This window comes from Ovis canadensis, chromosome 1, assembly GCF_042477335.2.
Source record: "Ovis canadensis isolate MfBH-ARS-UI-01 breed Bighorn chromosome 1, ARS-UI_OviCan_v2, whole genome shotgun sequence".
In the NCBI taxonomy this organism is placed as follows: Eukaryota; Metazoa; Chordata; class Mammalia; order Artiodactyla; family Bovidae; genus Ovis; species Ovis canadensis.
The window spans coordinates 96,046,451-96,069,742 of NC_091245.1; the positions used below are offsets into that span (position 1 = coordinate 96,046,451).

Sequence of the window (23,292 nt, forward strand, 5' to 3'; positions counted from 1 at the left end):
AGAAACATAAAGAAAATGTTCATTACATGATATTCTTAAATAGGAAGGATTTGTATTAAATATGTAACGGAGGAAAAATGTCTTTACAAAGGCTTAGTATATTCTTAGTGAAGGAAATGGCAGCCCACTCCAGTATTCTTGCCTGGAGAATCCCACGGACAGGGGAGCCTGGTGGGCTGCACTCCATGGGGTCATGGAAAGTCGGACAGGACTGGGTGAAAAGCGCACACGCACCCTACATTCTTATCTCCTGCTCTGCCCCCCAGTCTCCAGCTGTTGTATAAGAGAACAGGAATACTGGCAAACTTGAACATTCCTTAAAATGCTGTTAGGAAAACAGTAGAAACTGCTCAGCCAATACCACGTAATTAAAAGAAAATGGTGTACTTGGTAAATTGGCATTTTTTCATGAACCTTAACCCGTCATTCCTTTTTCTTTCTTTCATGATAGTAGCAAATGAAGATATACACGTTTACAAGGTATTTCTTATTGCTGTGGCATATGTTGAATCAGGGTTACTGATTACAGTATTATCAGGTTACACTGACTATTTCTAGCATTTTGGGGTTGTAGATGGGTGTAACTCGGAGGTAGATATGGCAGGTCATAGCTGTGAATGAGGGTGAGCATGGAAGTTAAAAAGCATTACGTCATCCAGGGCATGTTGGTACTCTCAGTCAGAGTTTGATCATCTCTCTCTCTCTCTTTTCTTTTTTTTGGCTGAAATATAAATCTTTGAGTTAGTGTTTCTTAGAAGGCTCATTTTCCCTCTGAAATCCCTATAGAATACTGTTGTTAAAAATCTGTGGCCACTTGATAGATTGCTGGGAAAAGTCAGCTTTTTAGATGTTAGGACACTAGGTTTTAAAAGTATTAGATAGAACTGAATCGTATGGAAGAAACATCTTTAGCATTTTTTTCTAGAAGCATTTCTATATTCCCATGATGGGTGAAATGATTTTTTTTTTCCCTTGCTTTGACATTTGTTTTGTTGCTGGTTCTAGGAGGTATAGCCAAAACCACTATTCTTTGTGACAATGCTTGGTGTTATTTTTCTATTAGGATTCACTTTGGCCAGATCACTAGCAACCAAATGCTTGTGCCAGTGATTGAAAAATTAAAGGAAACAACCATTTCAAAAGTCAGACAAGTCCGGGTAAGTATCTTTGTAGAGGTAGCCATAGAATAAGAAGGGGAAATCCTAGTGTATATGTGACTTACAAGTAGCATGGTATGCTGTGCCCAGTCTTGGGTGATACTGACCTGACATACATACATATTTAAGATGAGGTTTTTATTGGAGCTGGTAGGCATAAGGAAAAAAGACAAGAAAAGACCTTAGGGAGGGATGGGTAACAACACATGAAGCGTTGGTTCCTCTGACTCACGTATGTGACACTGAACTGAAGTGAGGGGAAGTTCACTTAATCTCTCTTCTATTCTTCCTCAGGATGTTATCGGCTTCAACATGGCAGGTCTCGATTATCTCAAGAGAGAATGTGAAGCGAAAAGTGAAGTTATGTTTTTTGCTGATGCTACCAGCCACTTGGAAGAAAAGAAGAGGAAGAGGAAAAAGAGGGAGAAGCTGATTTTAACAGTGACTTAGAACTGAAATGTGCCTTTTCCAACTTTTCCTTGAGAAGGACTTCCAAACTAAGCAGCAGTAGCATTGGTGTAATCTTTAAGATATCATGTTGCAGAGGATCACACGATGTGTTTCCCAGCTCTGCCTAGAGGAATTTCAGCATAGCGGTGTCTTGGATTGAAACAGACTAGTTTAAAAATCTGTGCTCTGAATGGGGCGCCCTCTAAGAGGTGTGCCCTTTATAGTCTAGCAGGAAGCAGAGAACTTTTTAAATTAGGTATTGTTTCACTAAAGTTGAAACTAAAGTTGAAACATTTCAGAATGTTTCCTTATTTATGTCAGAAGATTTGATGAGTAATTTGTTACCTCTCCAGATTAGGTTTTATAGCCCACTGAAACAATCAGGTGTGTAATTGATCACCCATAAAGGTAGTCTTGAACTTTCAGAGCTGAAAGGGACTGTAAAAGTTACATGAACCAGCCTCCTTAAACTTAACCTCTTATAGGTTGTTTTATCTGTATATGATGATCCTAATTGCTGTTTCTACTCCTCTAAGTACTTGTCTCTAATTAAAGAGCAGTCAAGCTGAGATACCTGGCTGTGCTTTTTGGGTGACTAATATGCTGTATATGTATCTTCCTGGTGGGGAGGTGATAGTGTTTTAGGAAAGGAAATTGACACAGACCTTTGGGGCTGGGCTTTTCTTTGTGAAAGTTTTAAAATCACTAACTGGGTCTCCCTGTTAGAAATCAGTGCAGAGTTTCCCTATCTTTTTGAGTCTGTTTAAGTAGTTTGTATGTTTCTATGAATTTGTCCATTTCATCTAAATTACTGTGTTGTAGTACTACCCTTTTCTTGCCAATTTCAGATGCAGTTCTTATCTCTCCTAAAGCAAACACGTCTAAGTGTTAAAACAGTCACTGAACTGAAGTAAGGAATTGAATAGTACTATTTTTTTTTTTAACAATGAGAGTAAAAAGAATTTAGGCATAGAGTTCCTGACACTTCACTGTGAAAAGGCAGGAGGATAGACAGTATGATGGATTCTAGGTGCATTCCACTCTGAAGAATCAACCTTGGAGGCAGTTATTCCTTCCACCAGAAAGAGGAATTACTTAAAGTGTTTCTCAGTGACAAGTATAAATCACATTCACCCCAAGGAAATCTAGCTGAGCACCTAGGGCAGTAAGCAGGGAGACAGTGGTGTCTGTCACTGGGAGCTAGGGTTCCACTCACCCATCTGTGCAGCCTTTCCAGGCCAGACGAGGCAGGAGCTCAGGAAGAAGCACCTGGTCTACAAACAGGCTTCCCCGGGGGCTCAGTGAACCCGCCTGCCGCTGCAGGAGGCGCAGGTTCCACCCCTGGGTTGGGAACATCCCCTGGAGGAGGAAATGGCTACCCATTGTAGTATTCTGGCCTGGAAAATTCCATGGACGGAGGAGTCTGGCAGGCTACAGTCTATGGGGTCACAAAGAGTCGGACACGACTGAGAATGCGCACACTGCAAACAGTATCTACAGTGCATCCCTTTCCTCGTAAGAGCCTGAGTTTTGAGATAAGACTAAGGCTCTTAAGGATAACATCACCTTATATTCTAAGTCCTGTCACTTTATTTCTGAGGTTATGGGATGGAAGCAGCTCTGATGTATACAGCAGTCACTGGCCCATCCCTTGTTAGGCCAAGTGCTAGCTGCCCTTGGATAATTCCTACCCTTGAAGCATAGGCTGGACCTGTTCACCTGCTTCTAAAGAATAGAATACAATAAATAGGTTATTCACACCCTGAATTCTGCTGTGCTCACGCTCTCTCAGATCTTCAACGCTCTAGTATACACAAGCTGCCTATCGTGAGATGCCCTGAGAGCAATCTCCCAACACCAGCTAGTAAGGGACTGAGGTCCTCCGTCTAACTGCCTGCAAGGAACTGCATCCTGCCAGTGACTGAGTGAGCTGAAAGCAGATTCACCCCTAGTTGAGCCACAGTAACAACAGCTCTATCCCTGGATTCCTTACCCACACAAGCTAGGAGATCAGGAGTGTCTGTTGCTTTAAGTTACTGAGTTATAGAGAAATTTATAGCTCATTATCTTAAAGCAATAAGCATTCATGATGTCTGTTGATAACAACTGGAGTACTTACCACTGGCTCAGAGTAGAAACACAGAATATGTTACTTTTTCTGTTTGAGATACATACAATATGAAACTATATAATGATTCCAATATATACATAGGTAGAAAAGATTGGAAAGAAATAGATGAAAACATTTTCTGTCAGATATCACAGAATCTTTACAATAGGTGTTTAAAAGATACTCATTGTACTTACATAAATATCATTAACTGGTAATATGAAAAAAGAGGCATAAAGACGTACCATTTAAGACATTTCTATTAGGTACACTCATGTCATTACTTTTGATAGATTGGTGCCAACAGGCATTATGAATATTGGAAAGCTGTGCTGTAGTTTTCAAAATGGTCCAACTAGAGTTTCAGACTTCATCACTTTTTAGTTTAGGGTAACTTCTGAAAGTCATGGACTAGAACCAAGATAAACCACACCTTAACCAGTGGTTTCTAAAGAATGTTCCCAGACCTTTAGGGTCTGAAGACCCTTTTGAGAATAATCTGCATGGTCAAAAATATTTTAAAATGGTAAGTATAATAGTGTCCTCCAGAAATTCATGTCTACCTGAAACCTATAAATGTGACATTTGGAATTAGGGAGAAGGAAATGGCAGCCCACTCCAGTACTGCCTGGAGACTCTCCATGGACAGAGGAGCCTGCTACAGTCCATGGGGTCACAAAGAGTCAAACATGACTGACTATTTGGAATTAAGTTATTTATAAAACATTCTCTAACAAATAACCATGTGCAAAAATAGACAAAAAATGTATCAGTCCATTGGGTCACAAAGAGTCACACACATCTGAAGTGACTTATCACGCACACACAGGAAACTAATAGATTTTGGTACCAGGAAGTGAGGTGCTGCTTTACCAAATACCTAAAAATGTGGAAGTGGCTTTGGAATCAAGTAATGGGTGAAAGCTGAAGAAATTTTGAGCTGCATTATAGAAAAGTTCTATTATAGATTACCTTGAAAAGACTGCTGGTAGAAATAATAGATATTAAAAGCAATTTTGATAAAGGTTCAAAAGGAAGGGATGGGGACAGTAAAGAACACTTCAAGCATCTTAGAGAATTTCTGTATTGTGAACAGACTGTTGGTAGAAATATGAACCTGAAAGGTGTTTTTGGTAAGACCTCAGATGGAAACAAAGAACATGTTATTGGACAGTGGAGGAAGATAGATCCTTGTTACAATGTGGCAGAAAATTTGGCTGAATTGTCTTCTGCTTTTGGATAAAAAGTAGAACTTATAAACAATGAAGTTGTATTTTTAGTTGAAGTTTCCAACCAAAATATGGAAGATGTGTCCTGGTTTCTTACTGCTTCTAGTAAAATGCAAGAGGAAAGAGATAAATTGAGGAAGGAAACAGTCAGCAAAAAGGAACCTGAACATGATGATTTGGGAAATTCACAGCCTGTCCGTATTGTAAGATATGCTAAGGCATGCTCTGAAAAGTTTATCAAAGGTTTAACTGGAAAGCCTAGCGGAAAAACAGGTTTGTGACCAAGATGACTACCGTCAGCCATCTCAGCAGAAGCCGGGAACAGAGGTGAGACTTCAGGAAAGACCTGTGGAGAGCCCTCATGCCTAACGGTTTGGAGCCCCTTGACATCAGCAAAAACTTCCGAGAATGTTCTGTCAGCAGAAACACTGCCTGCTTGGCCTAGGGGACAGAGGCAGGAAATGAAGGGAGGCTGCCAGACTTCTGGGCTTCTATAAGCAGAAAGCGGGCTGCCCAGAGGATAATACTTTATCAGGCTAAGGACAAAGGGTGGGACCCAAAAGGCCTCTGAGGGCCCAAGGGTGGGGCTGGGGAAGCCCCTGGCCCAGAGCACAGATCAAGACATAAGTGATTGTGTTCATACTCTGAAACCTCAGCAAATCTGCCCTGAGCATTGCAAACACTTAGCCTGGTGATTGCTTAATTCTTTGCATCTTCTCTTTTTAAAAGGGGAATGTCTTCTTATGTTATCCCACCATAGTATTTTGCAAGTTTCTGAGTTTCACAGGTCCCCAAATGGAGAGGACACCAGGATAGGTGAAGACTTTGGGGAGTGTTGGGATGGACTGAGTGTATTTTGCATGTGAGATGGATGTGAATTTTTGGGGACCAGAGGGTAAACTAAATTGAGTTTGTCCCCACAAAATGCTTATCTACCAGGGACCTATGAATGGGACCTTATTTACAAATAGGGTCTTTTAAGTATAAATTTATTTAATTGGAGGTTAATTACAATATTGTATTGGTCTTGCCATACATCAACATGAATCCGCCACGGGTATACACTTACAATCAAGTTAAGATGAAGCCTTATCTTATTCAAGTACATGCATGCCTGCAAAGTCGCTTCAGTCATGTCTGACTCTTTGCGACCCCATGGATTGTAGCCTGCCAGGCTCCTCTGTCTGTAGGATTCTCCAGCCAAGGAGAGTGGAGTGGATTGTCTTTTCCTTCTCCAGGGGATCTTCCTGATCCAGGGATCAAACCCACGTCTCTTGTGTCTCCTGCATTGGCAGATGGGTTCTTTACCACTAGAGCCACCTGGGAACCCCATTCAAGATTAGGGTAGCCCCTTCATCCAATGAGGAGCCCCTGGTGGCTCACACAGTAAAGAGTCTGCCTGCAGTGCAGGAGACTCAGGTTCGATCCCTGGGTCGGGAAGATCCCCTGGAGAAGGAAATGGCAACCCACTCCAGTATTGCCTGGAGAAGCCCGTGGACTGAGGAGCCTGGCAGGCTACAGTCCATGGGGTCGCAAAAAGACTAACACTTTAAATCCAATGACTGTTGATCTTATGAGGAGAGAGGTATAGAAACACAAAGGGAAGAATGCCGCTGGAGACAGGCAAAGATGAGAGTGGTGAGTTGTAGGCTGAGGAACACCAAGGGTTGCGGGGAACCAGCAGAAGATAAGCTCACAGAGCAAGTTCTCCCTCAGAGGCTACAGAGGGAACCAGCCCTGCTCACACCTCGATTCCAATCATCTGGCCTCCCAGACTGCAAGAGGAGAAATGTCCACTGTTTTAAGTCACCTGGTCTGTGGTACTTAGTTAGAGCAGCCTTGGGCAACAAATACAGATTTGTTACAGCAGTCCTAAGAAACAAATGCAAGATGTTATTGGCCTTGTTCTCGCATGACTATACAGTGGAGTCTCCCAGAGACTCTGCAATGTGCGATACGGTGACAGACGGAAGACAGAGCAGCTGTGAGAATGCAGCTGTGTTCTAGTAAAAGATTTGCCAAGATTTAATCTTCCCCTCATTAATTTTTGTTTGGAAAATTTATTTTTCATCAACAATTTATTTACAGTAATGTACTGTTTTTTTTTAAAACAATTTTTTAAAAGTTTTTCCCAGTTTTGATTCTATTATGGTAAATACTGATAAAAAATGACCCACATACACAAAAGCTTTGGGGGATCCTCAGTCATTTTTAAGAATACATAAGGAGGGCTTCCTTGGTGGCTCAGTGGTAAAGAATCCGCTTGCCAATGCGGGAGACACAGGTTTGATCCCTGGTCTGGGAAGATCCCACATGCCACACAACAACGAAGCCCGTGCGCCACAACTTCTGAGCCTGCGCTCTAGGGCCTGGGAACTGAAACAAATGAAGCCCTCGTGCTCTAGGGTCTGTGCTCTGCAACAAGAGATGCCATTGCAATAAAAAGCCCATGCACCACAGCTAGACAGTAGCCCCTGCTTGCCACAGCTAGAGAAAAACTGTGTAGCAACGAAGACCCAGCACAGCCATATATACATATTTAAGTACATGTATACAGGCTTCCCTGGTGGCTCAGACAGTAAAGAGTCCATCTGCAAGCGGGAGACCCGGGTTTGAGCCCTGGGTTGGGAAGATCCCCTGGAGGAGGGCATGGCAACCCAGTCCAGTATTCCTGCCTGACAGTCCCCAGGGACAGGAGGCTGGCAGGCTGTAGTCCACGGCATCGCAGTCGGACATGACTGAGAGACTAAGCGCAGCACATAAGGAGTCTTTGAGTCCAAAAAACGCAAGAACCACTGACCTAACTGTAAATTCTCAAGTACAGAAGGGCATCCTGCTGTTGGTGTTTCTACCCTTGGAAAGTCAGATCAGTGTCAAAAATAGCACTTGAAAGAATAAACTTTAGAATCACACTGAAGTAAGTTAGATTTTTTTACTTCTTCAAGATTCTCTGAGCCTGAGTTTCCTTATTTATAAAGTGGGGGAAATATCTACCTTGTAGATAGTATGAGGATTAGATGGATAATGAATATAAATGGGTAGCTGTTATCATTATTAAAAACAAGTATTTTAATTCCACCAGACTAAGTGGCTCAGTGGTTGCTGGCTGAATGAAGATGAGAACAAATGTGAGGTCTATGGCCTCACATTTGAATGGATGACAATCAAATTACAAATGTATTACTTACCTGACTCCTAATGTGGAGAAATTTTACGGGACATGAAGACTCCGAGTGCAGAGGAAGAAATTGTAGAAATCCTCTGGACCGTGGGATTTTCTTTTCCCTGGGGAAAATCTTTTGGTCTCTTATCATAATTGCTGCTTGTTAAAACTGGTAAAATACCCATTAAGGACTATTATTTTCATGAACAAATGAGTTGTATATGCAAACTCAGATAATATTTTAGAATTAGAATCTTTGGCATCATTAGATCACTTTTAGATATTTTCGATTTAATGCAAATTCTATATGCCAAGCTTAGAGGATGAAGGATGGATATTGATCTGGAATTTCTCCGGTCCCCTCTAATGTATGTTTTTCTGTTATGTGACTGGCCTTTCTATAGGCACCATCAAACCATAACCAGGTCCCAGACCACATCAACATGCAGATTTCACGCTTTTTTGGTGCGAAGGGGAAGGAATAGATCTTGAGAAATAGGCTATGAACTATCATTGTTGACCCTGGAAGTAGACTAAAGATTTAGTAAAACTCTTTTCCCATTTCTCTGTGCCAGACAGATGGTCTCTAATCTGTAAGCAAGGAAATAGAAATGTTATTAGAGTAAATGCAAAATTATTTAATTGCTGTGATCATCAGCACGGATTCAGTCAGTCAGTTAGTTATTAGATTCAGCATCTAATAACTTGTGTGAAGAGGACGTAATTCCCAGAGTGGGGAAATCCTTCTCAGTGAGGTCTTTCCCGACTACTCATTTTAAATTTTAGTCCTTAACACTCCCTGAACTTCCTTTCTTATGTTGTCGCTGTTGTTTAGTCTTTAAGTTATGTTTAACTCTTTGCAACCGCATGGACTGTAGCCCACAAGGCTCCTCTGTCCATCAGATCTTCCCGGAAAGAATACTGGAGTGGGTTGCCATTTCCTTCTCCATGTGCTTCCTTTCCTGTTACATTTTCTATTTCTTACATTGTACTTATTGCCATTAGAGTCCACATTTCACTTATTTTGTCTACTGTCTGTCTTCCTACTGGAATGTAAGCTACATAAAGGCAGAGATTTGTTTCCTGTTCATTGCCGTATCCCTGATGCCCAGCACATTAGGGACACTTTTGATCTTTGAAAGAATGAACATACGTGCTCAGTTGCTAAGTCATATTTGACTCTGTGACGCCTTGGACGGTAGCCCACCAGGATCCTCTGTCCGTAGGATTTTCCTGGAAAGAGTACTGGAGTGGGTTGTCAGGGTATCTTCCTGACCCAGGGATTGATCTTGCATCTCTTGAGCCTCTTGCATTGGCAGGCAGGTTCTTTACCCCTGAACCACCTAGGAAGCCCATAAACAAATGAATACAAGTCCACTTCTATTGAATCAAGATCGCCTGACACAATTCCCCTAATTTCTCTTTCGCCTCAGAACGTCTAGACCCTTGCCCATCTTTACCCTCTCCCTTGCCAAGATTAACCCTTTAGCTCTGTTCTTGATTATCCTTTCGCCCTCTTTTGGATAGTGCTGCCTCAGTTCTCTTATTCATATTTTTAATATTTCTCTTCTGATCCATTCTTTCTCGCCTACAAGCATACGAAACATACTACACTAAACTGAAAATCTCTCCTTTGCTCTGTTCCCTCTCCAAGGCTGAGACACCATATGCTCTTGCTCTTTTCTTCAATAATAAATTGAAAGTGTATCCATACTCAGTATTTCTGCTTTCTCAACATGCAGCCATTCTTCATGTTTTGCAGTTTTTTGTCCCAACAAAATTGAGTAGTTCTACGTAAATCAGAATCCTCCTTGACATCTCCATAGCATCTGTCACCTATGTCCATATTTTCCTTGAAATTCTTTGAGATATTTCACATGTTGCCAATTGCTTGTTCTATCTCTCCTGAGTTCTCTTTTTTTCCCTCCTGCTCCCTAAACAAACCCAAATTTCTACTCATTTCCCCCATACTTTCTATCACCACTTCTGCAGCTGACAATTAAACTTATTATATTTCCAACTCTGACTCCTCAACTGAGACCCAGTCCTAAATCTCCATGATTCATTACCTGAACCTCAACACTTTCCAGTGAACTCTATGTCCTCTAACTTTCTTTTCTTAATGGGTTCCACAAAGGTCTTTCACCCACGTCCCTCTTTCATATCTACTGTTGCCACACTATAGTTATTGTCCTTACACTTGAAGGCTTGCTGAAGGAACCTTCTAATGGTTTGTTGCATATCCAGTATCTCTTCTCCTTCAACATAGCCTATGTGATAACAATGAATTCATTTTTATAAAGACATGCTGATTATATCACCCAGTCGATCAGAATTTCAATGATTCAGTGTTGCTTATATAATAAAGTTTAAGCCAAGAATTCAAAATCTCGCACAACTTGGTTCCAACCAGTTTTGCCACTATATTACTAATACTCTAAGCTCTCAACAAATTGAACTCCCTGCTTACCCTCCTGAACAACTGGAGCTTTCCTATTGCTACGTTTTGTTCATTCTTCCTAAGCCTCTTTTCATCAAAAGTTTTTGTATTCTACAAGACCCAGCTCAAAAATCAAATAGATATACCTATAACACAAAGTGGTATATGATTCATACTATTAGAGTTACAATACAGTAATCAAGCGTGAAAATTTTATTCCTGCTACCACCTTATGTGGCTTTTTAAGATAGAGTTCAATTTTCACTTTTATATGTGATAAAATATTTCATACAGGACATTGCATATACAAGGCTCTTGGTATATCTATATATTCTACATACAGGGGATCCCAATATGAAGGAATATGTCTGCAATTCAATACTTATTCATTCTCTTTCTATAATAAGGTATCTTCTATCCCCCAAGAAGATGACCAGGTTTTTTTTCTTAACACAAAGACTTGCTTTTTAAAACATTTCTGACTGTTTGATACCCCAGAGATGGCCAATAATATTGAGATTTATCCAACTTAAAGTTACATGTACTATGTGTCAGGCACTTTGCTAGATGCTTTCAAAAATGAATGAAGACACAAGTCTCTGTCCTAAGAAATTTAACTCTGTGGTTTTAAAACTAGAATAAATGAAGCTACAGAGGGCAGATGTGAGGGGATTAGGAAACACCATTTTGACCTCTGTGTTCTCCTTGCTCGAATGTAATTTTTACACTATATGTGGTGACTCAAATTGAACTTTAAAGGATATTTGCTTCCACAGGTAAGAACAGGACGTCATGCTCAGTCATAATCTCTATATTGTGAGAGATGTGAGCCAGTCCCTTGGTGCCATCCTCCCCGACAGCCATGGCGAATAACTCCACTCTCAGGTCTGCCTGCAAACCAGCCGCCACCTGAAATGCACAATGGAGCTTCAGAATCAGGCATACAGAAGCTCAAAACTTTACCATGATTCTGAGCACGTTATTCAAACTCTCCAATCTAGCTTCCTCATCTATCAGTCTGGCACAAAGGAATGACTGCTGTTTCAGCATTTAGAAGAATTACTTCATGGATTAGTTAGGTAGATTTCCATTGAGTAAGTGGGACCCAGGATAAATTTTGGAGAAAGTCAGGTGCCATTTAGGCAAAAGCCATGAGGAAACTAAATGCCAGGGTGCTGGAGGGCAAACTCTTAAGATGTCTGTAACTGTGCTATTTCTTGAATATCAGTAGTGAGGTTCTATTTATTGTCATCTCTGTGAACAAAGATGAATTTAATCAAAGACAAACATAAATTTAATCTTAAATTTAAGAGACCAGGTGAATCCCACAGTTCCTGTGCCCGTGTCCCATGGTTTAGCATATTCCTACTGTAGGACCTGTAACGTGGCAAAGCCAGCAGAGGGAGACAGAATTAGTTTAAATGCCAAACTGCTTAGATCCGAAAGATGCATGGAAGAGGGTGTATCAGCAAAAAAGAAACCTGATAGACCATGAAGGAGAAACACAGCAAGGAATGGGCTTCATGCCTTGTCCCCTGAAAAGAATATATCATCTAAGCCAAGAAGGAAAGGGCTGTTTATGTTTGGAAGCCACCTCCCTAGGAGGTGGGTTAAAAAGCCAATGTGTGAACAGTTATCTGGAAAAAATAAATCAGAAACCACCACATGGAAAGCAATTAGGTACGAATATACAGTTTTTTTTCTTCAATTGGGTTTTATAAATACTAGAATTGAAAAACGTTTCGGTTTTTTTTCAGTGCCGTGCTTGCGGACGTCCGCCTGCTGGAGGGTATCCAGCAGCTTCTGAGAACCAGGCCCTCAGCCCTCCAAGCCCAACAATCAGAGCAGGGCTGGGGGATGACGACGCTGCACGAGGGGAGCTGGAGGGCTGCCGTAACACAGGTCCACCTGGGTTTGGAGTGCATTCATGTGGTGCTGGCAATGAACCAAGCTGAACAGTGGTGAGATTTAGATACAGAGAAGTCTACGGGCTACATTTTTCTGCCAGAGCCAAAACTACCATCAGAAAGAAAAAAGGTATAGAGTGAGCTTGGGTTTTTAGTACATATAAAGGTTGATCTAGCAGTCGTTTAGGGTTTTGGCATAATCCCTACTTAAAATGAAAAAGATTTGCTAACTTCCCAGAACAGTGGGAGAAAAGCTTGCTTTAACTGTGTTTTTGCTCTATGTTGTGAAGATTCTGAAATTCTGACATGGGGCAGTGATGAAGTGTTTCAGAGAGGTACTCGTAAATTAGTGGATTGAATCCCCAAAAGGATGTCTGTTTTGGAATTGCAGCCTGCATATTACTGTTTTATAGATCATAAGATATTGGAGCTGCAAGAGGGCTAAGAAATGATCAGTCTAAGCTCCTTTTATAGATGAGGAAAGCAAGGCGCAGAGGATTAACCAACAGCATCACAGAGCTGCTTAGTAGCACAGTTACAAGAAACCAGCTGACTTTGCACTATAGCCAACCGATTCTTCTGTGTCAACACACAGCAACTGTGACTGCTTTTAGATCTTGGGATTCAGTCAGCACAATGTGCTGGTTATGGGACTGGATGCACTCGCTCAGAGTTCGCATGAGCCTGTGCAGTCCCCATCGGTGATGAATGGCTCATTTATCTACCAGTCTTCTTATACCATCTGTTACTCAGTCACACATCTCTTGAGTGCCCAGCACGTGCCTGCTTTGTATACTTCTTATGTGTCTCACTCATTTTTAACATCTCCTGTAGCCTGGCACTATTGCTGGCATATGGGAGGAGCTCAAAGCTTGTTAAATGAGATGACAAAAGTGTTAAAGCAAACGATGATATACTGCCCAAGAAATAAAAGTCAAGGTTGATGAGTGTGATTTTATTATATTTTGAGATAACTTCTTGTTTAATCATACTACACCTCTGAAATTATATTTTGAAGTAAGTGGCAATACACATTTTATACTAAATATAATGTATCAAATAAAATCAGAACAGTTTGACATTTTGAAATTCATATTTTCAGAGATTTTTGGAGAAATGAGACAGATGGTTAATTTAAATATGCTACTATTTCTTAATATGTCATTACTATTCTCTGACAAATACCAGGAGAGCAGAACAGATTTACATAAAATGTAAAGAATGGAGTATTTATTTTTTCCAATGACTTTTCACTTTGCAGAAGGATTTGTCACAGGATATCTTTAGGTAATCAGTTTACCAAATGCATGTTAAATCATATTTTAATTTTTTTTAAAGTATTTTCAGACAACTGTATAGAATTGCACTACTGGGGCAAGTGAAGTGAGCTTCAGAAATGGTTCCATAGCTGGAAGTTTAATTCTACGTACACATAGGAGTGCTTATGTTTGTTACATGAAATGAGTGACAACAGCCAGAGAGTGTACCAGGGCCAGGAATCTGATGCTTATGATACTAGAAAAAGTCGACTTATCAACGGCTTTAACTGAGTTGGTAGAATGGCGCAAAAGCTCACTTCACTGGAAACATATACATATCTGCATGCACACACATATGGACACACACAAGACACAGCACATGGACTTACAGGCCCAGGTTTGTAAGTCACTTTCAGTCCTGTGCTGGGTGGAGGCTGCTTCACCCTAAACCTACCAGGAAAAAAAGATGGGAATAAATTGATGCCATAATGAAAAACATGAGCACGAATGAACTGGGAAGTAATAAAATCAGGAAGGTGTTAATATTGGCTACACGGGAGCAGGGGGTCCAGACTAGTAGAAAAACAATCTAACATCCAGTTGGAAGGAGAATCTGGGGCCTGTTTCACAACTGCGTTTCCAACAGTTTTCATCGGCGTCAAACTGACTCCAAACCGGGTTTCAACCCTTTGTTATCAGATGCTGACGAGCAGCCTGGGCCTGGGCAGAGGGTTGTGAACGTTTGGCTGGCGTGTGCACCGCAGCGTAGCCGCCAGCATGAACACAAATGCTGACTGCCAGATCATTAAGCTGAAGAATAAAGGCTCTTTTGGAAAGCAGTGGAGCGTGGGAGCCAGTCTTGCTCTGTCGTGGTATGGGGTTTGCATGTTTGGGGAGAAGAGAAACAGAAAAGGCTCAGAAAATGTAGGAGAACTTGAAAAGCCCTGGACTCACACATGGTACTTGTTGATCTCTTCCCCTTCCTGCGGTTTGTGGGCTCTGCCTGAAGGTTAAAGACCTGGAGTAAATTAAAATGTCAAGGGCAGTCGATCTCCATGTTGACCCCAACTGGGCTCCCTCTACCATCTGCTTTGCTATCTGTCCTGTAGTGGCTGATCTGAACAAGCTGAGCAGTGACATCTATAAAACTAAAATTCTATACTGGACACACAGGGTCTCCTTGGGTGAGTTTAACTAAGTTTGAGGTTGACTGTCCATTTGTCCCCACCCATTTTGTGGCAACAACCCCAAAAAGCAATGATGTCTGATCTGGCGGTGTGATCCCCTCCAGTTTCTTCCAAGGAAATGAACATGATCCCTGAAGTTGAGGACCTGCCTCAACTAAAATGGGACAGTGATCTTCTCAATCAGATGCTCCTGTAGCTATGCCCTGTCTGACTTCCAATCCTGAGTCCAGAATCATAAATGCTCTCAAAGGACTTGTTAGTGACACTGAGAATAACTCTGCACGCTGAAATATACATGTATCTCATTTTTATGGGGGTAAAGTTCCCCACAATCCTGATGCTTACTACAAAATAGTACAGAGGAGATTTTGTAATTGGGAATTGTCTTGGAATAGATGTGGACCCAATGGGAAGGACTGATCTCCCACAAGAAGCAGTGACCACAGCTGTGTTGATAAAGCAAGGTGCTCCACAGAACTGTCACTCAGGGGATGAGAGATCTACCCTTGCTGAAGCCTACAAGACCTTTTAAGACAAGTTACTCAGTTCCCTTATATCATAACAGTCTCCAAGATCTCTACACACTTTAAGATTCTATTGGTTTTGACCTGGAAATGAAGGACTGAAGTGACTTTCTTGTCACTTAATGCCAGATAGAGTATATTTTCTGTTGGGAATACAGACTGTGAGTTAAGTTATTTGCTATTAATTTTGAGTCACATCATTAGAGTCAAAGTGACCTTGATGATTAAGGGTTAATTTTTTCCTTTTTGCCTCAATTATGCAGAATTAACATAATTAAAATCATGTTTAGATCACAGAGTGTCAACAAATATTAGTTGGTGTTATAGTTGGTGGTGGATTTGAGAAATGGACTTTCAAGTTTTCCACATTAGTTATTGTCTTGTGTATTGTTTATTGTAACACTTGTACAGCTTCTCTTTGATTTTTTGCTGGGACATATCAGGTCTTGAGGTGCTCCTACTAAAGTAAGAATAATCACTAATGGTAAGGCAAAGAAATGGGTCTTCCCTGATAGCTCAGCAGTAAGGAATCAGCCTGCAATGCAGGATATGTGGGTTCAACCCTCAAATTGGGAAGATCCCCTGGAGGTTATCAAACTGGCAAACCACTTCAGTATTCTTGCCTGGAGAATCCCATGGTCAGAGGAGCCTGGTGGGCTACAGTCCAAAGGGTTACAAAGAGTTGGACATGACTGAGCAGCACATAAAGAAATACCTACTATATAACTGAGGTTTGGTAAATACTGATTTGTTGAAGAATGGATGAATGGATGAATTAGTGAATGGCTGAATGAATGATGTTAAGATTCAAGAGTTCAGGTGTAATTACAGTTCAGTCCAATAAACATTCACTGATGTAGGCTACCAAAGGCAAGTCACAGAGCAAGGGAAGGTGATCTGAGCATACACTTGGAGCCTTGGCCTCACCTGCAGAAGTCCACTCCAACATTCTTGAGCTTTACAGTGGTGGCATACGTGTGTCCTTCTTCGAGCACTCCAAATTTCACCACGGGTGGGAGAAGATGGAATCCAAAGGGTGATGAATTTATATTATTAATGGCAGCAGATGCCACAGAGGATGTTCTCACTCTTCCTCCAACAGAATCTTGCGTCTTCGTCGAAAAAGGAAAAAAGCAATAAAACAATTGCATTCCCAAGGTAATAAAGACATAAGTGACTCATGTTTGACCCCTGGGTTGGGAAGATCCCTTGGAGGAGGAAATGGCAACCCACTCCAGTATTCTCACCTGGAAAATCTCATGGTCAGAGGAGCCTGGTGGGCTATATATATATATATATATATAGTTGCAAAGAGTTGACACAACTGAGCAACTTAACATGCAAGATAATAAAAAGGCTCAGGCCCTACACACATACCCACCCCAGGCCATGCAGCAAACCATGCAGCAAGCCTCCCCTGCGCTACAACCAGCCTTTAGTCACCACACAGGCATGGCCTTGCAGACAACTGAGTCAGGGCCCGTCTTGCCTCCAGCATGCCCATGGCAGTAGGCCCTACCACAACAGAAAGGCTCAGGCAGCCCACATAAGGACACCCCTCCCTACACAGCTCTGGTGACCGAGGGAAAAAGGACGCTGGGCCCAAGGGACATCTCCTACATGAGCTGCTTCTACAAGATCAGACACTGTAACCAACCTACTTAACTCATGGAAATAAACAAAGAGAACTGGGCAAAATGAGGACACACAGGAATATGTTCCAAACAAAGGAACAACACATAATCTCAGAAAAAGAACTGAACAAAGTAGAGGTGATCAATCCAGCCAATAGAGAGTTCAAGACAAAGATCATAAAGATGCTCACTGAACTCAGGAGAAGAATGAATGAATCCAGCGGAAATTTCAACAAAGAGTTATAAAAAATAATAACCGGGGTTGAAGAATATAATAACTGAAATAAAAATCGCACTAGAAAGAAAACAGTAGATTGGATGATACAGAGGAATGGTTCAGTAACCTGGAACACAGTAGTAAAAATCACCTAAGCTGAACAGAAGAAAAGGGAAAAAAGCAAAAATAAATAAATGAAGATAGTTCAAGGGACTTCTGGGACAATATCAAGCACACTAACAGTTGCAAACAGGGGACCTAGATGGAGAAGAGAAAAGGGGGCAGAGGACTTAGTTGAAGAAATAATCGCTGAAAATGTCACTAACCTGGGAGAAGAAACTAGACATTCAGGTCCAGGAAGCACAGAGTGTCCCAAACAGGATTAACCGTAAAAGGCCCATTCCACAACAAATTAATTAAAATGCCAAAAATCAAAGATACAGAGAGAATCTTAAAGAAGGAAGAGAACAGCAACTAATTATGCACAAGAGAACTACCATAAGACCATCGGCTGACTTTTCAACAGAAACTGTACAGACCAGAAAGGAGGGACATAATACATTCAAAGTGATGAAAGGGAAAAATCTGCAACCAAGAAGACTCTACTTGGTAGGGCTATCATTCACATTTGAGAGAGAGAGAGAGAATTTTGCAGACAAGCAAAAGCTAAGAGAGTTCAGTGCCACTAAACCGGCTTTCCCCAAATGTTAAAGGGACCTCTCTAAGGGAAAAGGCCACAACTATAATTACAAAAACTATGCAAGGAAAAATCTCACTGATAAAGACAGATATATAGTAAAGGTAGTAGATCAACCACTTATAAAGCCAGCAGGATAGAAGGTTAAAGGATAAAAGCAGGAAAATTATGTATATCCACAATGAGAAGTGAAGGGGTACAGAAAACAAAAAGATGTAACACAGCTGACATCAAAACACAAAATGTGTGTGTGTAAGGGGAGAGATGAAGAGTTGTTCGAATGCATTCAAACCCAGGAGATTATTAACTTAAAATAATCTTGTGTGTGTGTGTGTTTGTGTATATATGGTTATATGTTATAATATATGAACCTCATGGTAACCACAAACCTATAAAATATACTCACACAAAAAAGAGAAAGGAATCCAAACATAACACTAAAAACAGTAATCAAAGGGAAGAGTCTAAGAATGAACAAAAAAGAACTATAAACACATGCAAAAAAATGAACAAAATGTCTGTAAGTACATACCTATCAATAATTACTTCAGTGTAAATGTACTAAATATTCCAATCAAATGACAGAAAGTGCTTTAATGGATAGAAATCAGGACCTATATAAATGCTGCCAACAAGAGCTTCACTTCAGATTTAAAGACACAGACTGAAAATGAAGGGATGGAAAAAGCTATTCCATGCAATGGAAACAAAAAGAAAGCCAGGGTAGCAATACTTTCATCGGGAAAAGTAGACAGTAAAACAAAGACTGTAACGAGACAAAGAAGGACATTATATAATGATGAAGCCTATAAATAAACACACGCTTTTATGGTTAGTCTATGACAAAGGCAAGAGTTACAGTGGGAAAAGACAGCCTTTTTGATAAATGGTGTTGGGAAAACTGGACAGCTCCATGCAAGATAATCAAAGTGGACTACTTTCTCACATCATATCCAAAAATAATACTTAAAATGTATTGAACACTTAAATATAAGACCTGAAACTACAACACTCCTAGAATAAAAGAGAAACAACATGCTCTTTGGCATCAATCTTAGTAACTTTTTTTTTGGTATCTGCTTCTTCATGTAAGAGAAACAAAAATGAACAAATGAGACTACAACAAACTAAACTTTTTGCATAGTGAAGGAAACTGTCAACAAATTATACATTGCAGTACTGAATGGGAAAGGATATATGTGAACAATATATCAGATAAAGGGGTAATATCCAAAATATTCTTGCCTGGAGAATTCCAGGGACAGAGGAGCCTGGTGGGCTGCCGTCTATGGGGTTGCAGAGTCGGACATGACTGAAGCGACTTAGCAGCAGCAGCAGCATCAAAAATATACAAAACATTCAAACAATTCACATCAAAAAGTTAAGCAGCCCAATTAAAAAATGGACAGAGGACCTGAAAAAACTTTTTTTTTCCCAAAGAAGACATACATATAGGATAGGTAACAGATACATGAAAAGATGCTCAGCATGACTAATCATTAGGTAAATGCCAATCAAAACCATGAGATGCAACCTCATGCCTATCAGAATGGTTATCATCAAAAAGATATCAAATAACAAGTGTTGGCAAGGATGTGGAAAAAAGGGAATCCTCATACACTCTTGATGAAACTGTAAACTGGGGCAGCCATTATGAAAAACAGCATAAAGGAAATTTAACAGAAACTACCATATGATCCAGCAACTTCTGGATATTTACCCAAAGAAAATAAAATTACTAATTTGAAAAATTATATCCACACCAATATTTGTTGCAGCATTATTTATAATAGCCAAGATATGAAAGTAACATATATTTAAATGTTCACTAATAGACAAATAGAAAAAAAGATGTGATATATATACACATATATATACACACACATATATATATACACACACAGAATATTCCTCAGCCATAGAAAAAGAAATCTTGTCATTTTCAACAACATGGATGAATCTGCTGCTGCTAAGTCACTTCAGTTGTGTCCGACTCTGTGCGACCCCATAGACGGCAGCCTACCAGGCTCCCTCGTCCCTGGGATTCTCCAGGCAAGAACACTGGAGTGGGTTGCCATTTCCTTCTCCAATGCATGCAAGTGAAAAGTGAAAGTGAAGTCACTCCGTTGTGTCTGACTCTTAGCGACCCCATGGACTGCAGCCTACCAGGCTCCTCCGTCCATCTAGAGGGAATTATATTACGTAAAATAATTCAAAGAAAAGGCAATATTGTATGTCACATATATAGAGTCTAAAAAACAAAACAATCAAAACAAAATGAAAATAGACTCAGATACAAAACACAAATGGGTGGTTGACCAAAAGGAAGGGACTGGGGGGATGGAATAGGTAAAGGGGGTTAAGAGATACAAACATCCAGTTATAAAATACATAAGGCACAGGAATGTAATGTAAGGAATACAGTCAATAATACTGTAATAACTTTGTATGGGACAGATGGTTACTAGACTCATGGTGATCATTTCATACTGTATGAAATGATACAAAGTATCAAATACAAGTATCAAATACAAAAATTTGATACAAGTATCAAATCTCTATGTGGTACAAATGAAACTAACATAATCTTGTAAGTCAATTATATTTCAGGTAAATAAAGGCTCTGTCACTGGAGGAAAATAACTGCTTGGCTAGGAGAGGAAATGAACATTTATGGTCTACGTAATCCTTATCACAGCACAGTAAGGAAGTATTTTAGGCTTTAAGGATAGGGAAGTTCAAGTTCAGAGAGCTGGAAGACAGATAACTTGCTCAAAGTGGTAAGTGGCAGACTAAAGTTTCAGACTCAAATTTACCTGGTTCCAAAGTTGGTGCTCTTCCCTCTGTGCCTGTGGTTATCCTATTTTAACTTCTATCAGAGCCACCAGGAAGACCGGTTAAGACACCAATTGATGACTCGACTCCCAGAGTTTCTCCATTAGTAAGTCTGGGATGGGCTGGGGTAGAGCAGCGGTCCCCAAACTTTCTGGCACCACAGAACAGTGTCATGGAAGACAATTTTTCCACAGATGGGGCAGGGGTAGATAGGGATGGTTTCTGGATGATTCAAGCGCATTATATTTATTGTGTACTTTATTTCTATTATTATTACATCAGTTCCACCTCAGATCATCAGGCATTAGATTCTGGAGGTTGGGGACCTCTGGAGTAGAGAATAGGTAGGTGCAGAGGGGAAGGGCCTACAAAGATAAGGGAAACCTGCTCTGCAGAGGAGCGCTGTCTACTGAGAACAAATTGCTGACTCCACCCCCCAAATTTCTCCACTAGCACATCTGGGGTGGAGCCCATGAATTTGCACTTATAACAAGTTCTCAGGTGTTGCCAGTGCTGACAGTCAAATAATCATGCTTTGAGAACCATTGCCCTATGCAGTTATTTCCCAGGTCAGCAGCATTGACCTCACCTGGGGGCCTGTTAAAACTGCAGAATCTCAGGCTTCACAGCAGACCCAGTGAGAAAGAATCTATATTTTAACAAGGTTCCTAAATAACTCACATGTACATTAAAGTTTGAGAAGCACTCCTACCACATGTCAATTATAGACACTGCAGTACATTCTCTGACTGCAATGAACACAGTGTGCCATGAAATTTCTAAAGGAGGACTATCGAAACTTGGTTGGTGGGCTCTAGGAAAGCTTTCCAGCATAGCTGAGATGGATCTCAGAGGCTCTGAGGAAGGAGTTTGGTACTTTGAAAGAACTAATAGAAGGCCACAATGGGGGAAGTATAATGAGTCTGGAAAAGCGTGAGGGTAAAGAAGCAAATGGAGCCATGCCTTGCAGTCACACTAGGTCATCTGGATTTTATCCTAAGAGTATTGAGAAGGGTGCCCAAATGATCCCCTTAGCCAGCAGCAGGCTGGTAAGAAAAGAACCTTCATCAGTAGCATCTGCCAATTTCTATGGCAGAAGAACTCCAAGCATGACTGACTGCAGACTGGTTGTGATTTAGTCGCTAAGTCATGTCCAACCTTTCTGTGACCCCACGGACAGTAGCCATCCAGGCTCCTCTGTCCATGGGACTTCCCAGGCAACAATAGTGGAGTGGACTGCCATTTCCTTCTCCAGGAGATCTTCCTGACCCAGGGACTGAACCCGACTCTCTAGCGCTGCAGGTGAGTTCTTTACCACTGAGCCACCATGGAAGCTTGCCAACTACAAGCTAGTGATGGCTTAACAGTGGCTCATACAATTCCTCTCATGAGCCTATGTGAGTTGACTCTAGCAAAGCACTGCCTTGGTTTATCCCTGTGTGCCCTGAAGCCCTTCATGTTGAGATGGTTCGCATACTAAATAGCAGTTACATGGTGGCTGGAAATCAGTAACTTCAGTCAACCAGGAATACATAAAACTCTAACTGGCTCTGGCAGATTTATTTCCAAGTCCGTTTTACCTTTGTGAGAGGCTGAGACTTGGGCTTGGAACTCAGCAAGTAGTGAGGTAGCCTCACTTTCTGTTTTCTTGCTTGTCCTGCCACATCCTGCAGCATTGACTGGGTTGGGATTTTCAGAGGCATACACGATTCTGGTTCTGTTAGAGAGAACACTGAAATTACACCATGTGATATTGTTTCCAAAGACATCCAACGTCATACCAGGGGCCAGAAGAACACAGAACCTAACTTGGGACATTTTCTTTTCTTCTTAAAAAGCTTGTGTACTCTCTGCGGCGCCATGGACTGTAGCCTGCCAGGCTTCTCTGTCCATGGAAATTTCCAGGCAAGAATACTGGAGTGGGTTGCCATTTCCTACTCTAGGGGATCTTCTGGATCCAGGGATCAAACCAGTGTCTTCTGCATCTCCTGCACTGGCAGGCAGACTCTTTACACTAGCACCACCTGGGAATTCCCTTACAGGAATAAAGGCTTATATTAATTCTACTGTTTGATCTACATTTTACAACAAGATTGTACCTAATATTAGTTCTCAGAATAACCCTAAGAGATAAGCAGGGCAGATGCTATTTGCATCATGTTTTTTAAATAAATGAGAAAAATCAGATTCTAAGAAATCGAGTGACTTGCCTATAAATCAACAAGGTACGGTTCAATAAAATGTTGCCTCTCAGAGATTTCTTAAAACTAAGGAGTATAAAAATCTTAAGAATTTCTTTGTTTCAACTAGTAAGTTTATAGTTTGAAAAGGGGGTAGAGTTATCATGGATAAATTAAGCCAGGAAATTAAATCCCCAGATCACTAAACCTGGTGAAGGTGTAGCTGCAGTTGCGTGTATGTCTCTAAATATCCAGGAGGTTTAATAAAAATTGTGCTTTAGGTCACCTTTTTAAAACATCCTT

The 23,292-nt window shown here is 40.9% G+C and overlaps 2 protein-coding genes across 4 annotated transcripts in view; one reads left to right on the forward strand and one right to left on the reverse strand.

Moving 5' to 3' along the window:
- Positions 1–2,176, forward strand: part of WDR3 (WD repeat domain 3) — a 39,999-nt gene extending 37,823 nt beyond the window's left edge. For all 3 annotated transcript variants that reach the window (XM_069602128.1, XM_069602124.1, XM_069602130.1), the window contains exons 26-27: positions 1,064–1,157; positions 1,452–2,176. In XM_069602128.1, the coding sequence (XP_069458229.1) occupies positions 1,064–1,157; positions 1,452–1,607 (250 nt within the window). In that variant the 3' untranslated portion in view covers positions 1,608–2,176. The remainder of the gene's footprint in view (positions 1–1,063; positions 1,158–1,451) is intronic.
- SPAG17 (sperm associated antigen 17) overlaps positions 1–23,292 on the reverse strand; it is a 259,656-nt gene that overhangs the window by 3,966 nt on the left and 232,398 nt on the right. The window contains exons 44-48 of the mRNA XM_069602119.1: positions 22,390–22,526; positions 16,354–16,538; positions 14,105–14,165; positions 11,314–11,458; positions 8,135–8,281 (exon numbers count right to left, since the gene is read on the reverse strand). Coding sequence (XP_069458220.1) covers positions 8,142–8,281; positions 11,314–11,458; positions 14,105–14,165; positions 16,354–16,538; positions 22,390–22,526 — 668 coding nt within the window. The 3' untranslated portion in view covers positions 8,135–8,141. The remainder of the gene's footprint in view (positions 1–8,134; positions 8,282–11,313; positions 11,459–14,104; positions 14,166–16,353; positions 16,539–22,389; positions 22,527–23,292) is intronic.